This window comes from Bos grunniens, chromosome 17, assembly GCF_055505025.1.
Source record: "Bos grunniens cultivar Pamir isolate PY7600 chromosome 17, Bosgru_T2T1.0, whole genome shotgun sequence".
Classification (NCBI taxonomy): Eukaryota; Metazoa; Chordata; class Mammalia; order Artiodactyla; family Bovidae; genus Bos; species Bos grunniens.
Window position 1 is genome coordinate 71264940 of NC_141181.1, and position 20608 is coordinate 71285547.

The window sequence follows — 20608 nt, forward strand, 5'->3', positions numbered from 1 at the left end:
GGGCCCAAGTTCAATCCCTGGTCTGGAAACTAAGACCCAGAAGCGAAGCAGCACCGCCAGGAAAAAAAAAAAAAGAGGAAATTAGGACACACAAGACATCAAGGATGCGTGGGCATAAAGGGACAGGAGGACGTGAGAGTGCAGCTGTCTGCGCATCAAGGAAAGAGACCTGCGGAGGCACCACACTGTCACCACCTTGATCCTGGACTTCTGGCCTCCAGAACTGGGAGAAAAACGTTTCCTGTTGTTTAAGTCTGTGCTATTTCTGGTGGCCACCTTAGTACTTTAACACATTCTTTAGATGAGGGGTCCCTAGAGAGGGCTCACCTCAAGGACAGGTAAGGGGTATGCAGGTGATGACTCAGCTCCCAGGGGACTCCCACCCATCAACAAATGCCCACCCGCCCAGATTTTCCAGGACGCAGCCTGTTCCTGTGGACCCCTTCTTGCAGACCACAGCTGCTAAAAGTCCCCGCCCAACTCTCTTTCTGGCCCCAACTTTTTTTTACTTCTCTCCTAGATTGTGAAGGACAGAACCTTGAGAACAGAGCGAGGCCTGTGCTCAAACCATCCTGGATGTGAAGGGGAGTGTGTTTTAACAAAAAAAAAAAAAAAGGAAAAAAACCACAGCTGTCCAGCAGAACACACTGAAGCTTATCACCAGATGTACAGAAAAGCCTTCATATGTTAGGTTAGGAAGAAGCAGAGGACATGAGTTCAGCCTCTTCTGCAGGGAAGGTTTCCAGGAAGGACAGCACGCTTTCTGTAGATGGGTTGAGGGCAGATGAATTTATTGGAAGGCATTTGGGTCTGTAGCCAGGAAAGGAATATGAGTGGGGAGGGGATATGTCGTCCTTCAGTTCTATCTCCAGAAGTTTCTATGATATGGGCCATGGTCACAGGGCTCCCAGAGGTCAGCGAGAGAGGAATGTTTGGTGACTTCATCAAAGCCTGACCCATAGAAGGCTGCCTCTCAGCAGCCAATGTCAGACTTCTGGGCCGTCTGCCAGGCTCAAGAAATGACCTACTGGGAACTCTCTGGTAGTCCTGGAGTGGTTAGGACTCTGCACTTTCACTGCTGAGGGCATGGATTCTATCCTCAGTTGGGGAACTAAGATCCTGCAAGCTGCGTTCGCAGGCCGCCTAAGAAACAAAAACAAAGACAGACATGACCTTTCCCACCTTTCCTTCCATGGAAACCCCAAGGCCAACTCCAGTCCAGGTCCATTGCTGTGCTCAAGGAGGAAGCTCCCTGGCGCTTGTGGCCATGGAGTGACATGTGGTCAGCCTGAGCGTCCACCCCTCACACCACCTGAGAACCCGGTACCCAGGAGGAGGTCAGGCCCTCAGGACACAGGCTGGTGCCTGCTGACCTACAGATCAGGGCTGTGTGAGAAGTGGACTCTACAAGGTGGCCAGAAGGCACGCCTTTCAAAAGGGCACTCATCCAGGTGGCCAGCCTCTACCCACTTCCTCTAGGGGAGAGCTTGGCGCTTCCGTTGTTCTCACACACCTTTTCCTCTTCTACTCTCCCTGGAACAGCTTTATCTCAAGAGACTGTTGTTGTTCATTTGCCCACTTGTATCTTCAACCCCACGGACTGCAGCGCGCCAGACCTCCCTGTCCCTCACCATCTCCTGAAGTTTGCCCAAGTTCATGTCCATTGCATTGGTGATGCCATCCAGCCGTCTCATTCTCTGTCGCCCTCTTCTCCTTCTGCCCTCAATCTTGCCCAGCATCAGGGACTTTTCCAGTGAGTCAGCTGCTCACATCACATGACCAATAGAGTGGGCCTTCAGCTTCAGCACCAGTCCTTCTAACAAGTATTCAGGGTTGATCTCCCTTAAGACTGACTGGTTTGATCTCCTTGCTGTCCAAGGGGCTTTCAGGAGTCTTCACCAGCACCACAACGTGAAGGAACAATTCTTTGGCGCTCTGCCTTCTTTGTGGTCCAGCTCTCACAACCGCACATGACCACTTGGAGGACCGTAGCCCTGACTATATAGACCTTTGTCGGCAGAGTAACGTCTCTGCTTTGCAACACACCGTCTAGGTTTGTCATAGCTTTCTTGCCAAGAAGCAACCGTCTTTTGATTTCACGGTTGCAATCACCATTGCAGTGATTGCACATCCCAAGTAGAGGAAATCTGTCAGGACTTCCACCCTTTCCCCTTCTATTGGCCATGGAGTGATGGGGCCAGAGGCCACGATCTTAATTCTTTTAATACTTAGTTTTAAGCCGGCTCTTTCACTCTCCTTCTTCATTCTCACCTAATCAGTGCAGAGCTTCTGGCTTCTTGCTGCTTCTGCTCTCAGTTCTAACTCACTGAGTAAGAAATCATAAAAGGATGGTTTCGCAGCTTAAATCAAGGGTGGGACAGAGAGGGGCCAAAACATAAGGGACCGTGACACACTGAAAAACTCAATGACTTGCACCACCTGCTTACCCACAGGATTAAAGGTGAAGTCAAAGTGTTAGTCAGTCCTGTCTGATTCATTGTGACTCCATGTACTGTAACCCGACAGGCTCCTCTATGGAATTCTCCAGGAAAGAATACTGGAGTGGGTAGCCACTCCCTTCTCCAGGGGATCTTCCCGATTCAGGGACTAAGCCTGAGTCTCCTGCATTGCAGGTGGATTCTTTACCAGCTGAGCCACCAGGGAAGCTCAAATCAAGGTGATGCTAATTTCCAGGACATTCCTAGATCAAAATTTTGGTGGTCCATGCCGGTCCCAGCTCCTTCGGTCACAAAAAGGGGTATAGTTGGAGCCCTCCACTCTGAAGGGGTGCTGTTATTTTGTTTAGTTGCTAAATCTTCTCTGAATCTTAGAGGACTTGGTCTCAGCAAAGATCTCTGATGGGCAAAGAGAATTAGTTAAAAGCCTTAGTGCTGCCAGGTTGGCAGAGAACCAGGATTTGGAGGAAATTTTATCTTTACCATGTGGCTTAAGGTAAAAACTTAAGGATTAAGGTTTTAAAAAAAAAGTTACAGATGAATCACACCAAGGAGAAAAATGCCAAGTTACACTCAACACTGAAATACTGAACTCGGAAGTGACTTTTTTTGACGATTGGGAATGTATTTCCGTCAGCCTTTGAATAAATAATTGTTTAAGTTTTTATTAATGTAAAAACAAAATAAAACCTGTGGGGATATTAGTGGCATAAAAGCACATATAGACAATGGATTCAGGGATGTTGGGTTGTCTCTTAGAACCTGGAGGCTTCCCTGGCTGCTCAGATGGCAAAGAATCTGCCTGCAATGCAGGAGACCCAAGTTCAATCCCTGGGTTGGGAAGATCTCCTGGAAAAGAGGATGGCTACCCACTGCATTATTCTCACCTGTAGAATCCCATGGCAGGCTACAGTCCATGGGGTCCCAAAGAGTCAGATACGGCTGAGCAGTGGGAAGGTGGGCACCGGCTCCAGATGGTCTGTGGGCGAATATCCCCCAGGACTCCAGGCCTGACTTTGCACAGTGAACCCATCTTGGCACTGCCCAGGGTCCGAGATGGAGGCTTCACATCTGCTGGATCCACTGGGGAAAATGCTGGAGTCCAGGGCCTGGGTGGGGTTAGCAGCGAGAGTCCCGTGGAAGACGGGTCCCTCCAGCGGTGCTTGCTCCTGGACACTTAGTTCGTTCCAGGCCCTGAGGACGCACCTTGTACGTGACGACAGATTGAACAGCTTCAGAAATAAGTGAGGAGGTGGATGCCCTGGAAATGAGAACCACAGGGAATGGGTAAATGGTGCCCTCAACTCCTGTAGCCAATCCTTGGCTGTCAGAGAGCATCTAGGCCGCACTCACGCTCAGTGAGTGAGGTGGTTATTTAACCACTAACAGGAGAGCCATGAGTTTAAAGGGGAGAATCATGGTCACAGATCACAGGGGACACCAAATGATTGACACTGAAGTTCCCTTTATTTTTTTGGAACAATCCAACACGGGGGTAACGACCCCATCAACCTCCCAAGCCCAAACTCCCCCTCCAGAATTCAGATTCACATTTCTAACTTTGTAGGAACACATCTCTCCAAACATCCCACCAACCCCTCCCCGCCGCCCACTCTAAATCACCTTTCCTTTTCCCGCACGCACTGAACAATTGTCTGAAACTGTGGTTTGTGTTCCTTCTAGATGCACTGAGGTCTGGGTGGCAGTGTCCCAGTGCCGGGGACAAAGCCTGCAACTCGTGAGCTGGGCTAGGCGGGCATGTAGCAGGGGCACAGGCTGGGCTCGGGGTCATAGAAGATCTCGTCACCGCAGTGGGGACAGGGGCTGGCGCTGAACCAGACCATGCTGGCCGCCCAGACGTGCGCAGCAGCTGCTGAGCCGGGCGTGCAGCCGAGCCAGGCGGCCCGGGTGCAGGATGCCGCGCACGCCCTCACAGCTCTCCAGGGGTGCGGGGTGCAGCACGTGGCTCAGCCTGCTCAGCCCCACCGTGTGGTGCAGCAGGCTCTCCAGCACGGCCACGGAGATGGGGTTGCCGCAGAAGCAGAAGGTGGTGAGCTGGGAGCAGCGGCTCAGGGAGGGCAGGAGGGCGCGGAACTGGGAGTCCACGATGCCGCACTCCTCCAGGTCCAGGTCCTGCAGGGTGGCCGAGGTCCTCTCGATCAGGACCTGCAGGGGCTCCAGGCTGAGGCTGGTCAGGTTGACCCCACTGAGGCCCAGGTCCTTCAGCAGGCCGACGCTCGAGCACTGCGACAGGTACGTCAGGTCTGACACCGAAATCAGGCAGTTGGTGATCGACAGGGTCTCCAGAGGGGTCTTCAGGCACCTGGGGAAGAGACAGGGCAGTCAGTCCCAGGGATGGAGGTGGCGGGCAGAGGGATGTGGGCAGGAGAGGCTTTTTTCACGGGAACACAAGGCATCTCACTGGCTTGGAGCTGGCCTCTCCCCTTCTTGACGGGAAGGCAGGGGCTCTTCCGGGGGGAAGGTCATGCTCACAGGGGTATGACCTCCCCCTGCACAAAATGGTGAACTATTTTCAATGTGGGAAACAGTAAACAAATGTTATTTGCCTATTTCAGCTTACTAGTATTTGGTTAGCAGGAATTAAGACGGTTTACAGGACACAACTAGTTGAATTCAACAGCAGGCTGGATGCAGTGGACATGGGCTGGGGGTCCCAGCAGTTACACATGATCCCTGGGTGAATATCCCCCAGATATTCAGGGGCCACAAACCGTCCATCACCACCTACAATTCTTTTTTTCTTTCTTTCTTTCTTCTGGTTTCTCAGTGAACATATTTATTCCTAATGCTTGGAGTCTGCAGCTGCCAAAAAGGGAATCAATACAACTCATTCACACAGACAGATTAGGCTGCATCCTCCCAGCTTTTATCACTGTGTTCAAGGCAGAGCGATAACCTGTTACTGAGGATTTCCTATGTATTCAGAAGTCTTAGAGGAAAATTATAATTATAATTTGGACTTAAAGAGACTGGAGCCACTTTAACAATAATGCTTATTTGACTTTTTCTCTTCTCTGGACTGCTTAGGAGCCACAATTTTCCCCTCCTGATCCCTTCTTGTCATCTCCAGAATCACCCACTTCCCACAGCTCACCTGGAGCCTAAAACAGCTCAGGACAGAAGGGGCAGGTGGGAGGGAGAGACAGAGCTTTGGACTTCAAACCTCACGCCTAATGGACCAACGTCCTTCTTGCTTAGTTATCTGTCATTATCTCAGCTAAGACATCACTCTCTTGGAAAGAATTCCCAAGGGCATCACACCAAGCCCCCACTATGTGGACTCCCAGAAAGGAGTCCCCTTTGACAGCATTTAACCTAGGCCACACCTCTGACCCTAACCAGGGAAGTGACCTGGTAAGACGCCCAGGGACAGAGCGGCGGCATCGTGAGGACTTCCGAGTGGCCGGGCACCCTGGCAATGTCCCCAGCGGGCACGAAACAAGAGAGGCCTGCTCTTGTCTTTGGAGCTGGCGCCACGCCTCACCTGAGCACCTGGTGCAGCCGGCCCTCGAGGAAGGAGATGGAGTCCAGGTAGAGCTCCTGCAGGTGGGGCAGGCTCAGGAACTGGGCGGTGAGCTGGCCAACGCAGTGCTCCTCCCGGTCGGGGGCGGTGCGCGGCAACAGGCGCATGCACGACAGCAGCAGCCGCGCAGGTTGCCCATCCGGCCCAGCCAGCTTCCAGGTGCAGTTCACCTCCAGGTCCTGGATGGAGTCCAGCTGCACCAGCCTCAGGATCCTCCTGATGCTCTGCATGGGCATGGCGAAGATCCTCAGCTTCTGGCAGCGCAGGTGCAGCAGGCTCCTCCTCTGCTTGGCCTTCTTCAGCAGGTAGCAGAGGGTCTCGTCCAGCGTGTCCTCCTTGAGGCACAGGTCGACCAGCACCTCCACAGGGCCCCGCGCAGGCTTCAGCCCCCACCCCTGGAACCCTCTACCCTGCTCCTTTTCTGCATGGGCTGGGCTGACTCCGGCTCCAGCAGTGAGCACACGCTGGCCTTGATGCCGGACCACAAGGTCCAGAAGTCCTGGTGGGCGTTCCGGCGCAAGTCCAGCACCTGCAGCTTCCACCGCCTGCGGGGCCGCGGGGCACACGCTGAGCTGCGCAGAGGCCGACGGGCATCAGGACCCCGCGAGGGCTCTGCACTCCACACACCACAGCTCCTCCAGCTTCCGGGGCCCCCTTGGTTCCCACTTTAAGGGACACTGGGGGGGAGGCCCACGTGCCTTTTGTCCCCTCTGAGCCTCAACCAGTCCTGTACACCCAAGGCCTGTTCCAAGGTGACCCCTCATCTTCCTGCCCTGGCTGCATCTTGCTCACACCCCAGGCTCCACCAGTCTGCCAGGTCGACCTTACCTAGGGCGGACCTCCTCAGCAAGCAGGAGGTCCAGGCCATCAAGTGCAGCCTGGAAGGTCTCCAGATGAGGCTGGTAGTCCTTCATCAGGGCCCCCATCGGGAGGTAGGGGAAGGGCCAGGCCTGCACCATCGCCTTCACGGCATGGGTGTGCCTCCCGGCAAAGGCCGCCGTAAAACAGCCTCGGGAAGAGCTCGACAGGCAGCTCCTCCAGGGCCGCAATGGCCAAGGCCTCATTCCGCAGCAAGCTCTGGCCGGCCAGCTCCAGGAGTCGGGGTGGGGCCTGGACACCCATCCTGAAGAACCTACTCCGAGGCGAGTCCTGGGGGGGTGTCAGAGAGCAAGGGGTGGGGGGGTCCTTCTCCGGCCAAGGAACCGGGGACACCCTGCTATCCCTCCACCCTCAGGGAACCCAAGGCCGGGTCAGAGACATCCTGTGGTCACAAAGTCACAGCTTTGGCCCCACTGGCACCAGGACAAGCCTCTCTCCCAGCAGCAACAAAGGGACAAGGTGACCTCTTGCCCCATCCCGTATCTACTGGCTGCTGCATTTAATCCCAGCCCTGCTGCAAGTAGACACCTGGAGTCTGACAGCTGACCCCACTCTCTTCAGAGAAAGCTTCTGATTGTTACTCAAAAGCTGAGAACAGCAATAAGGAGTTTAGCCCAACATGGCCTGTCTCTAAACTCCAGCCAATAACTCACGCGATGGGTGCTGTCATGTCACTCAATATAAAGACGTACCTTTAGCTGTGCGTCTCTTCTACAAATGTTATTACCGTTCGGTTCAGTGGAGCAAAGCGCTCACATTCAGAACAAAGCCTCCACTCTTTAAAATATTCTACAGATTATTTTTTTTATTCCATGGAATTAAAAAACAGATTTTAGCTTTTAAAACAAAAAGAAACCCCAAAAACCCTTTAAGCTAGTAAAATCACAAAACTATAAAATGATATGAACTATAATCACTGCTCACACACTTAAATGTAAAATGTCACCCCAAAATTCCTAATTAGATGCCTTTCATTAAATCAATTGCAGGAGCGTCCCTGGCAGTTCAGAGAGGAGGACTCTGTGCTGTCACTGCAGGGGCACGAGTTCTATCCCCGTCAGGGAGCTACGATCCCAGATGCTGCTCGGTGCAGCCCCCTCCCCTCACTCTCACCCCACCCTACCCCGTCCCCCCACCCCCCCTGCGGAATTCTATTTGGTTAAGAAATACTGTAACGATCTGTACAATTGGCGAAAATCAGAGAAGAAACCAAACTGTCTGGGATAAAAGTAAAACTCCATGTAGAAGCAAGAGCAAAGCGAGCAATTGCCAACGTGATGGAAAGGCAAGAAACTTCTCAACGGCATCGTGGCCTGCGTGGCCTGTCCCATGAAGACCCCGGCAGGTACAGCTGTCAGAGCCTGAGGCTCCAGCGTGGAGCAGTGTGCTCAGGCCTGAGTCCCTCTTCTCCTTCCAGGACACGCTTTTCAGATTCTGGCTGAAATTTCCATTTCCAGCTAACGTGCTATCTTACTACTAGATCTCCATCCAGCTAAGGCTGCGTGGGTTTTTACTTTCTCACTACATACAACTGATGGGATCCTGTGTCTATTCACAAAAGCAAAATATAAAAGAAGAAAACCAACCTGAAGGTACATTCGTTGGGGGAGCCTGGGCCACATCAAATCACCCAAATGTTCACATTCAGACACAGTCGTGCGGATGGTGGTGTCACCCCAGAAGAAAAAGAAACAGAGTACGACTCCCGAGTATCACACCGTCGCTTACACATTACGCCAGACGGCGAAACACGTGCCCGTTCGCGGGGGAACAGAGGTGTAATGGAGGGGTGCTGGGTCCTACAGATTTTGAGGGTCCAGGCTCCCTTTGACTTCGTCAGGTCAAAATGACACCCAGGAGCTGGCCAGGAGAACAGAGGGACCAGACATTTGTAACAAAACCAAGGAAAGTACCCAAGACAAGTGTGTTTTGTTTGGAGGAACTCAAAGACTTTTCTTAGGCTCAGTGCAGTTCACTCGCTCAGTCGTGTCCAACTCTTTGCGACCTCCAGGCTTAAGAAATTGCCAGCAGAGGGAGTGGGTGGATCCTTTAAACCCAAGGCAAACCCAAGATCCACGCTTCCTCCCTCCCTGGAGGCAAAGGGCATTTCCTCCCTGAAGCTAGGAGATTAAATTTAGGAATGTGGGTTAGGAGAGAACACTTTTGGCTGACCAAACCTGGGACATGCCTTGTTCTGCCTGAAAGCCACTGAGGGGTTAGGGCTCTCCTCACTTCACTTTCACTTTTCACTTTCCTGCATTGGAGAAGGAAATGGCAACCCACTCCAGTGTTCTTGCCTGGAGAATCCCAGGGACGGGGGACCCTGATGGGCTGCCGTCTATGGGGTCACACAGAGTCAGACACGACTGAAGCGACGCAGCAGCAGCAGCAGAAGGGAAATAAACGTAGGCCAAGGACACAAATCTGTGTCAGCAAATAGCTGCAACCGGAGGCTCAGGCGTCCCCCTGCACATCCCAGCCTGGGCTCTGTCCAGCGACCTGTACCCTCACCATGACCTTCAGAGGCTCCTTCCCAAGTGTAGCTGGGTAACCCGACGTTCCCTCAGTGCCAGTGAACAATGCAAAGCGCCTTCGAAACCCCCACCCCCACCCTTCTCCCTCCCCTACCGCTCTCACTTACACAGATTCTGATGGGAGCTCAACTTTAAGCCCACAAATACAACTCCGTTTTCCCTCTGCTCTGCATTAAGCACAGGGAGCAACACGGACTTTCTCCCCAGGGAGGCGCAAAGCCTGCATCAAAGGGTCTGGGGTGAAGCCCCTGCTGGGCTGGCTGACACGCTGGTTCTGCTGTGGTCTCAGAACACAGACGGATGGAACCCCTCCATCCCTCGGCCTCGTGATGCCCCAACAGTTCTTCTATTTGGAGGGCGAGAAGGTGGCCTTCCCTGAAGGATACTCTACAGTTTGGTAACTTCCTAGAGATGGCATTCACCAAATTCCTACCATCCCCATCAGCAGCCAGAGATGTGGCTGTCCCTTAAACAGAGCTAAAACCCTAAAATAGGGTTAAGCTGGAATATGCCTTGTGGGCATTTTGACTTCCGGCAATCACCTTGACCAATCAGCTTCAAGAGTTCAAGATAATCATCAACAAAGATAATCATCAAGTCCCTGATTAAGGAGCAGCCATGATGACACTGGCAGTCTCCCCCACTACCTCAAGTAACTTTCAGAGAGAAGCTGAAGTTCACCCCTGGTTTCTTTTCCAGCCCCGTGAGCCTGAGACAGCCAAGGCAGGACGCTGTCATGCTCCACGAAGGAGGAACCGGAAGACCCACTTGGGTGAAGATGGATGGATGGCCGGATCTGCCCCACTGAACATTAGGAAGAGCTAGCCGACTTCACGGGCACTTGGGCAAACAACCAACAGCAGAGGACTAGGCTTGGGATGTTTCCATGGGAACTCAGCATCCAGGAGATCTAAGGATGCAGGAGGGACCACTGTCTTCAAATGATCTAAAAACGGCAAGTATCAGCCAAAAAAGTCTTTCCGAGCGAGGCAGGGGACAGGCCTCTGTCCACCTCCAGCTCCACAGAGTCTATTTGGGCAGGGGACTCATTGGACCACAGAAGCACCAGGGGCTCATCTGCATGAAGATGTGTTCTTCCTGCCCAGTGTCAGGTTGGCCCAGGACGACTCCCAGGACCCAGGCATGAGTCAGCCTGGGGGACATTTCTACCTGTTTTTGTGTTGCACAGGCTGGTGCAGCCTCTGAGCTCGTTTCGAGGTGGGAAGAGCTCATTCCCTCTCTAGTTGCATAATTCGTTCTGCGAATGTAAAGCATCTGCTCCCCAGGGCCTTCCTGGGGGTCTTTGGAACACATCTGAGTGCAAAGAGGCACTAGAAATGCTGGAAGATGACCCTTCCTGGTTTTTGGAGGAAGACCGCAGCCTGGCTGGTCCTCAGAGGCCCCAGGCTGACAAGAAGCCCTGGGGACCCGGCCTGCAGCAAACAAGATCCCATCTGGAGTTCCAGCATGTCTGTCCTCCCTCCACTCTTGGGTCAGATCTCGTCTCACCCTGGAATATTCTACCCTATGAGCCCTCTCTGCCTCTTCCTGTGCTTGGCAAGACCAATTCAATGACATCTGCTGCTGCTGCTGCTAAGTCGCTTCAGTCGTGTCCGACTCTGTGGGACCCCATAGACAGCAGCTCACCAGGCTCCCGCATCCCTGGGATTCTCTAGGCAAGAACACTGGAGTGGGTTGCCATTGCCTTCTCCAATGCATGAAAGTGAAAAGTGAAAGTGAAGTCGCTCAGTTGTGTCTGACTCTTCCCGACCCCACGGACTGCAGCCCACCAGGCTCCTCTGCCCGTGGGATTCTCCAGGCAAGAGTACTGGAGTGGGTGCCATTGCCTTCTCCTCAATGACATCCAGACCTAAACAAAAGAGGCTCCCTCCTTCTTCCTCCCCAGTGAAGCCTGGCCAGATACCCAGGTCACCCTAACTCTAGCCAGTTACTCCTGAGGGTGGTGCTTCTAGAGGCACAGCAGTAGGGTGGAGTGGGCGGGGGGTGGGAGGATGAAGGTCCACTCCAGGCAGGTAGGACTGCAGGACTGGGCAGGGGGTAGCCCAGAACAAGGGGGAGGGAGGAAATGACAGCAGAACTCGGGGCCTGGTCTCCTGGCTCTTAGAGCTGCATCTCATTTCCTGGAGCGGTATTGGGATCACTGACGGCACTGCGGCCTGCACTTGGGGGCTGGGACCGTCCCCAGGTGGTAGGGACGGAATAATAGAACGGAATGATCAAACAGTTAACTCGATGCTCCATTAAGGAACTGTAGATACAGAAGACACTTTACGGGGTTTTGATAGACCACAATAAGACTAATGACACTCAGGAAAGTAATGGGAAAATTCTGAAACATGTAGGCTTGCTCGATTCATAAAGCAAAACAAGTTGCTTAGCATCAAAGCCAGGTTGGCTTGCTTAAATCAAGCTAACTTGCCTGGCAACAAAACCATGCAACAGAAGCATGAGACATGCCCCAAACCATAAAACAGTGGTGGCGTGAGCCTTGCACCCTGCCTAGTGAGCTCCATGAGTTAATAACCCCCACAACATGCTCTTCAGCCCCTAAGACATGTTCTTTCCACAATGCACCCGCGAACAATAAAACAATAGCAGAAAACAAGACCTACAACCTGGTCATCAAGTTAATGACCCCCCAAAACAGGCTCTGTGCATACAAAACACTCATGGAAAGGTGACTTTTCAAAATGAAAGACCTGCATTGTACTGAGAACTGAAAATATTTTCCCAAGTAATACGACAGGGAAGTCTACTGTGCTGCAGTCCATGGGGTCGCAAAGAGTCGGATACGACTGAGCAACTGAACTGAACTGAACAATGATGGTCCTAGCCTGACCATACAGAGCGGGACAAGTAAACTTCCCTGCCCTACCTGGGGGAGGCACTGATGATGGAAACGTGCTGTCTACTCAAGAAAAAGATCTTTCTCCCCTCCCGTTCCTCTGATTGTCAACGTGTAACTGAGTACATAGGGCAGCACAACGCTTGTGAATCTTCCAAGTGTCCTACTCTAACAAATCACTTCTTTTCTAGCACTTCGCTTCTCACCTAATTTCTTTCTACTATTAAGTATTAGTCGCTCAGTCGTGTCCGACTCTTTGTGACCCTATGGACTGTAGCCCACCAAGCTCCTCTGTCCATGGGATTCTCTAGGCAAAAATACTGCAGTGGGTTGCCATTTCCGACTCCAGGGGACCTTCCCAACTGTACATAAAGGAGAATTCATTAATGTGCAGTAGAGGATACCCCCGGTTAACCTGTTACAGAAGACTGCCTCTTGAGTCTTTAAATTCTATACCCGTTCTATACCTCTGCTTGGCCAATTGTTTATTTATTTAGGTTTTAAGATGAATGACCTGGGGCTATTTGTTCCGTCATGACACATACAGGACTGTGGTGCCAGAGCTCTTTGGAGCCCTGGAAACAACACCTAATGGTTTCACAGGGTCCGACTCTGTTTCTCTTGGCCTAGGGGAGATGCCAGAGGCTGCCCCCTCTTCTTACCTCCAAGGGCACATGGAGGGAGCAGTGAGACTGAACACACAGATGAGAGAGGCGCAGAGAGAAGAGGGCGCGGGCCGCCTGGGAGGGGGTGTTTCTAATATTCACAAAGTGGCGGGGAGGCATCATTCCCGGTGACCGGGAGGGACACCTTGTGAAACCATCATCTTCATCTTCTAGTTAGAAGTATGTATGAGGGAGGTGACATACAAACACAAGTATAACTAATGCTGTTTTCTGTTAGATATAAACGTTAATAGAGGAAACCCTAAATGTTCTCATCCAAACGAAAATACTTTTTCCTATTTAATTTTGTATCCATATGAAATGATGAATGTTCACTAGACTTACTGAGCTCATCACTGCAGGATGGATGTAAGTGGACTCATGATGCTGAACCCCTTAAACTTACACAGGGCTATACGTCAATTCTATTAATATCTCAGTAAGACTGAAAAGAAAAAAATAAGTCACGATCTTCCACTCAGGGTGTCTGAACAAACGAAAAGCAAGCAAGCCTCAACAATAATGACAGGCAAGCTGATGTGTACGGGGAGCAGGGCCACCGGGTGGCCACTCATGCTGGAACTGCAAAGCCAGCCTTCATAATCTAAGGCACAATTATGATATTTTTCCATGGCTATTTCATATTTTTTTAAAGTTAAGAACCCTGTTACACAACCTGTTGTAAATGTCTGTTGTTGTTCAGTCACTCAGTCCTGTCTGACTCTTTGAGACCCCATGAACCTTAGCACACCAGGATTCCCTGTCCTTCACTGTCTCCCTGAGTTTGCTCAAACTCATGTCCATCGAGTCAGTGATCCATCCATCCATCTCATCCTCTGTCTTCCCCTTCTCCTCGTTTTCCATCTTTCCCAGCATCAGAGTCTTTTCCAAGGAGTCAGCTGTTCACATCAGGTGGCCAAAGTTTTGGAGCTTAAGCTTCAACATCAGCCCTTCCAATGAATATTCAGGGTTGATTTCCTTTAGGATTGACTGGTTGTAAATGTTTAGAGAAATAAAAATAGTACAGCTATTTTTTTTTTAGTACTCTATGATCTTAAGCATTGAGAATTAGTGTTTCATTTCTTTGCAAAAAAGTCAGCAAGGAGTCCTCTCAACTCTGCTTCCTTTCTTCTCAGCACATAACTTTCAACTGGGGGCGAGGATCTTTCCGATGCACGACCTGGCCAATTGTCACCCTACTTCCTAAGCCTGGATCTGCTTTCGACATCTCATTGTTTGCGCTTTCAGGACTGATACTATCTCCAAGTTTCTTTATCACTACCAAGTGAAGTAACATTTGCTGGCATCATTGCCTCTAGGACATCTTTATTTCTTTTGTCACAAATATGCTCTTTATTCAAGTTTTCCCAGGGGATGGGGAATGAGACCCTGAGCCTGGATTCTAAATCAAAATGACAACACCTCTTCATGGCAAATAGACGGGGCAACAGTGGAAACAATGTCAGACTTTATCTTGGGGGGCTCCAAAATCACTGCAGATGGTGACTGCAGCCATGAAATTAAAAGACGCTTACATCTTGGAAGGAAAGTTATGACCAACCTAGATAGCATATTCAAAAGCAGAGACATTACTTTGCCAACAAAGATCCATCTAGTCAAGGCTGTGGTTTTTCCGGTGGTCATGTATGGATATGAGAGTTGGACTGTGAAGAAAGCTGAGCGCCGAAGAATTGATGCTTTTGAAGTGTGGTGTTGGAGAAGACTCTTAAGAGTCCCTTGGACTGCAAGGAGATCCAACCAGTCCATCCTAAAGATCAGTCCTGGGTGTTCTTTGGAAGGACTGATGCTAAAGCTGAAACTCCAATACTTTGGCCACCTGATGCAAAGAGTTAACTCATTGGAAAAGACTGATGCTGGGAGGGATTGGGGGCAGGAGGAGAAGGGGACGACAGAGAATGAGATGGCTGGATGGCATCACCGACTCGATGGACGTGAGTCTGAGTGAACTCCAGGAGTTGGTGATAGACAGGGAGGCCTGGCGTGCTGCAATTCATGGGGTCACAAAGAGGCAGGACTGAGAAACTGAAGTGAACTGAACTGAAATCATCAAGTGTTTCACTTTCCTCATCTAAGTTTCTTTCTCAAAAACTGAAACATTGTCAGCAGGGACCTTACCGTGCCTTTTCCTTTTCACAGGCAAGGGCTGGGGCTCAAGAGAGTGTCACGGCAGGCGGGGGTGGGGGTGGGGGGTGGGGGTGGGGGGTGGGGGTGGGGCGGGGCACGGAGAGTGACACAGGAATGATGCCTCTGGCCAGGGCCAGAGCTCCCTAAGCCATCCTGGGCCAGTCTGGTAGGGCAGTGTGCCCAGGAAAATCTCTGAGGACTGGAATACCCTACTCTGTTTGTGGGCAGTGAAAAGCTTAGGGACTACTAGAGCACAGAACAGGAGCCTCCTTTCAGGGGACACCACCCACCACAGTCTAGGGACTCAGCAGGTCTGTGGGTACTGCCAGGTCTTCCAGGAGGATGGGGCAATGGCGCAATATTCGGGGAGAAATTCAGAAAGGCCTAGATTTACACCTTACCTCAGCTCAACAGTTGTCCTCCAAGGGCTCAGGCTCAGGCTCTCTCCCAGGAAGAAACCTCCCAGTACTGCCTGCCCTCCACAGGGGCAAGTAGGCAGTCACTGATGGGGTGTCACTGGCAGGATCTGGGGAGCAGATGGCCCCAGAGAGGCCCCTCCCATAGGTGAGGCAGGAGATATGAGGGGTGTGGGGACCCTGGTCTGGTGCTGTGACTGCAGAAGCAGAGCTCTGGGACTCTCCACAGTGGCCTGGGCTCTGATCACACTCTGTCTGCACAGGAAGGGGACTGGCTGGCAGCCCCAGGCTGACCCTTTTCTCTGCCCTGAACTCCCCTGGATTCATGACCTTGACCTCTCCTCTTTCCACATCTTCCTCCTCTCAGGGTCCTGGCCCCAGTCTGTCTTGACACAGACACTCAAGAGTCTGCAGCTCTGGGACAGAGGGTCCACATATTCTGGTCTGGAGGCAGCAGCGATACTGGGGGTTACAGCCAGATGTGCTGGGATCAGCACTGCCCAAGGGCTACCCAGCACCCCCAGTGCATAACACTGTCCTTGCCCTTGGGGTCCCTCTCCTTCTCCATTCCACGTCTAGCCACACAGCCTCCCTGGCCTCCTCCAGCTGCAGCTAGAGGACTCACTCTGTTGCCTGAGTGCTTTCTTTCCAAGAGCACCTCACTCCCAGGGGTCCCACACTTAGGGAGAGCAAAACTTCCCTGGGCTCACCACCCAGCCCTCGCCCAATACCACACAAGGGTCAAGTGTCTGGGGTCTGAAACCAGCCTCCCAAGCACAGGTTCTGAACCTAACCGTGGCTTCGGGAATGGGTCCCCAACACGCTGCAGCTGCGTCTTCTAAGACAGCAGCAGGACCAAAGCTCTCTTAGGAAAATGACTTGGGAAACTAAAGGGTGCTCATCCTCCTCCTGCCCTGAGGGCCTCAGGCACAGATGCTACCCAGCTCCACGATGACCAGCACGGAGAGGGCACCAGAGGCGGAAAAGGGGACCAGCTTACCTGAAGATGACTTTCACCCGCACTGGTTCAGCTCACAGTGGCCTCAGGTACTCAAACACCTGGTTTCCTTGGTCTCTATCCTCTCAGTCACCCGTCTCCACTCAAGCCTGAGAGCAAGAACCAAAATGCTCCAAAAACAAGACGGTGTGTTAACATGTGTATTTAGGATGCTGGAGGATAAACTGAAAACTGGAGAGCCAACACCGCCATGAGAGGGCAAGTCTCCTCTTATCTCCAAATCTGAGCAATTTCTCAACGGCTGGACCAGCAGACAATCGAAGGGCGGAGCTGGTGCTCGGGTCAAACGGCCCCTCCTCTAAGGACACTGACCACCGTCCCGCAGCCCCATTTCTGTCCCTTTCTCGGCCCTCCACGCTCTGGCACCTCCAGAGGGGACCCCACGTCCAGTGCCAAGCGGCGGCAGACCCTGGTTCGCTGGATTATTGCGTCCACAGCATGGCTCCGCGGCCTCTTTACAGAGCTCGTGGCCCCAGCTGGCTCCTCACCCACTTCGGCCTTCACTCCAGGCCCCGGTCCCAATAATTCGTTTTAGGGCGGCAAATAGAATTGGGGGTCCGTGGGGGTGAACCAGGGACTAGCTCAAAGTCACTCTGTGGGAAAGCTGGGGACCCAAGGCGGGAACTTACGGTTTGTGCGGCCACGCCTCGCCACGTGGTCCCTGCTGAACGCTGAGGCGAGAGAAGCAGTGACTCAGCCGTGTCCGGAAACCACGCGACCCAACCAATCCCAGCTCCTGTTTCGTCCTGGAGCAAATCGCACGAGATCTTGCGATTGCGAGTAGGGTCTCCCAGGAAGTCCAGAAGGGGCTTATCTTAAGAGGCGGGGAGGGCACGGAGAGAGGGGGAGGGTTGGCGCCTGTGGCCACGCCCACCGGACTGGCAGGGAGAGGAGCGTTAGGGTGGGGGTTGGGTGCGGTGGGGCTGGGTTGGGGTGGGGTGAAGCTGTGTTTTTCTGAAGGTGGGGGTCTGGCACTGGGTCCTTGTCATCCTAGTGACCCTAAATCTTTAACTACAGGCCATTGGCAGGTCCTGGTGGCTGAGAGTAAAGGCAGGGCAGTAGGGATGGCTGTTTAGGCAGGCACCACCTCCCTCCCTCCTCCCTGCCATTCCGCCAGACATCCCTGTGCCTGTGAGCTAACAGAGGTTAGGGTGTCCAGCTACACACATGGATACATGGGTGGATAGATACTTAGGAACATGCAAATGAGGGCTTAGTGTTGATTCCCCTGGACTTGGAATTGTTACCTGAAACAGGGCCGATAAAAACTCAATTTTTTCACCTTGGAACAGGAGGCTCAGCCCTCCCCTCCTTCCTCTCATCCAGACTCATTCAACAAACATTTGTCCTTGAGAGGCTGTTGGTGCAATGCTCAAGGAGATACATGCTCATAAATTTTAGAGTGGAAACAGAAAAAAAACAAAAAAAAAAAACCAAGAATACCACTGTTTTAAAATTGTTGTTGTCGTTCAGCTGCTCTGTTGTGTGCAACCCTTTGCAATCCCATGGACTGCAGCATGCCAGGTTTCCCTGTCCATCACCAACTCCCAGAGTTTTGCTCAAACTCATGTCCATGGAGTTTATGATGCCATCCAACCATCTCGTCCTCTGTAGCCCTTTCTTCTCCCACCCTCAATCTTTCCCAGCATCAGGGTCTTTTCGAGCATCAGCTTCGGCATCAGTCCTTCTGATGAATAATCAAGGTTGATTTTCTTTCAGATTGAGTGGTTTTTTCTCCTTGCAGCCCCAGGGGTAAACATGACTGTAATTCATTCATTTTATTTCTTCAAGCGGTGCTCACAATGTTCACCTATTCCTGGCGCTAGATTAGGCCTGCATGTAGAACAAGGGGTAAAAGTTACAGGGACCCCCACCCTCCTGGGATACATGTAATTCATACTTGGGAACATTGTAGAGAAGTGTGTCAAGACATCCAGAAGATGATCACTAAAATGATAACACTGGCCATGTTTTCTATATTTTGGGGAACCACTTCCATCATACATGGAACAACATGGAAGAACAGACTGGTTCCAAATCGGGAAAGGAGTAAGTCAAGGCTCTATACTGTCACCCTGCTTATTTAACTTTTATGTGAAATGCTGGATGAAGCACAAGCTGGAATCAAGATTGCTAGGAGAAATAGCAATAACCTTAGATACACAGATGACACCACCCTTATGGCAGAAAGCGAAGAAGAATTAAACAGCCTCTTGATGAAAGGGAAAGAGGAGAGTGAACAGGTTGGCTTAAAACTCAACATTCAGAAAACTAAGATCATGGTATCTAGTCCCATCAGTTCAGTTCAGTTCAGTTCAGTCGCTCAGTCGTGTCTGACTCCTTTCGACCCCATGAATCGCAGCACGCCAGGCCTCCCTGTCCATCACCAACTCCCAGAGTTCACTCAGACTCACATCCATCGAGTCAGTGATGCCATCCAGCCATCTCATCCTCTGTCGTCCCCTTCTCCTCCTGCCCCCAATCCCTCCCAGCATCAGAGTCTTTTCCAATGAGTCAACTCTTCACATGAGGTGGCAAAGTACTGGAATTTCAGCTTTAGCATCGTTCCTTCCAAAGAAATCCCAGGGCTCTAGTCCCATCACTTTATGGCAAATAGATGGGGAAACAATGGAAACAGTGACAGACTTTATTTTGGGGGACTCCAAAATCACTGCAGATGGTGACTGCAGCCATGAAATTAAAAGACGCTTGCTCCTTGGAAGAAAAGTTATGACCAACCTAAACAGCATATTAAAAAGCAGAGATATTATTTGCCAACAAAAGTCCATCTAGTCAAAGCTATGGTTTTTCCAGTAGTCATGTATGGATGTGAGAGTTGGACTGTGAAGAAAGCTGAGCACCGAAGAATTGATGCTTTTAAACTGTGGTGTTGGTGAAGTCTCTTGAGAATCCCTTGGACTGCAAGGAGATCCAAGCAGTCCATCCTAAAGGAAATCAGTCCTGAACGTTCACTAGAAGGACTGATGCTGAAGCTGAAGCTCCAATACTTTGGCCACTTGATGCAAAGAACTGACTCATTGGAAAAGACCCTGATGCTGGGAAAGATTGAGGGCAGGAGGAGAAGGGAATGACCGAGGATGAGATGGTTGGATGGCATCACCAACTGGATGCACATGAATTTGAGTAAGCTCTGGGAGTTGGTGATGGACAGGGAAGCCTGGTGTGCTGCAGTCCGTGGGGGCACAAAGAGTCGAACATGACTGAGTGACTGAACTGAACTTCCATCATAATTTTTTCCTCAACTTACTTATTTTGGAAATATGATTTATTTCAGAAATATGAAAAAATTCTGTCATGGTAGCTCAGTTAGTAAAGAATCTGCCTGCAATGCAGGAGACCTGGATTCATCCCTGGGTTGGGAAGATCCCCTGGAGAAGGCAACAGCTAACCCACTCTGGTATTCTGGCCTGGAGAATTCCGTGGACTGTATAGTCCATGGGGTCACAAAGAGTCAGACACAACTGAGAAACAACAAAACAGTCTCTCTCTCTTTTTTAGCCATGCCTCACAGCTTGCAGAATCTTAGTTTCCCAACCAGGAATTTACTGCTAAGTCACTTCAGTAGTGTCCGACTCTGTGCGACCCCAGAGACGGCAGCCCACCTGGCTCTGCCGTCTCCGGGACTCTCCAGGCAAGAACACTGGAGTGGGTTGCCATTTCCTTCTCCAATGCACGAAAGTGAAAAGTGAAAGTGAAGTCGCTCAGTCGTGTCCGACTCCTAGCAACCCCATGGACCACAGCCCACCAGGCTCCTCTGTCCATGGGATTTTCCAGGCAAGAGTACTGGAGTGGGGTGCCATTGCCTTCTCTTACCAGGAATTTAACCTGGGCCCAAAGTACTGAGCCCTAACCATTGTACTGCCAAGAATTCCATACCTGCACAGCCTCTGGTCTCTCAGCCTGCTGCAGGATTAAACCAATGAGGCAGGTTTTGGAGAGAATCCGGGATGGCTGGTGTGCGTTCCCAAGGCCAAATGTCCAGATTTGGGGGAATCACCATTTTAGAAAATCCTTTTGGGGTCTCTAGAGATGAGCACAGAGGGAGAGCAAGGCAGGAGCCTTTG

General features: G+C 51.5%; 2 protein-coding genes across 20 annotated transcripts in view; one reads left to right on the plus strand and one right to left on the minus strand.

Annotated features, from left to right (window-relative positions):
- Positions 1 to 20608, plus strand: part of LOC147355818 (immunoglobulin lambda-1 light chain-like) — a 340682-nt gene that overhangs the window by 209523 nt on the left and 110551 nt on the right. The gene's annotated exons all lie outside the window — the stretch shown is intronic.
- LOC147355827 (melanoma antigen preferentially expressed in tumors-like) lies at positions 4086 to 7228 on the minus strand. Its single transcript, XM_086348979.1, is given in 7 exon segments — positions 4086 to 4305; positions 4308 to 4331; positions 4334 to 4779; positions 5962 to 6389; positions 6392 to 6545; positions 6829 to 7004; positions 7006 to 7228. Coding segments are annotated over 7 exon segments (1446 nt in total). The 5' UTR covers positions 7123 to 7228; the 3' UTR covers positions 4086 to 4204.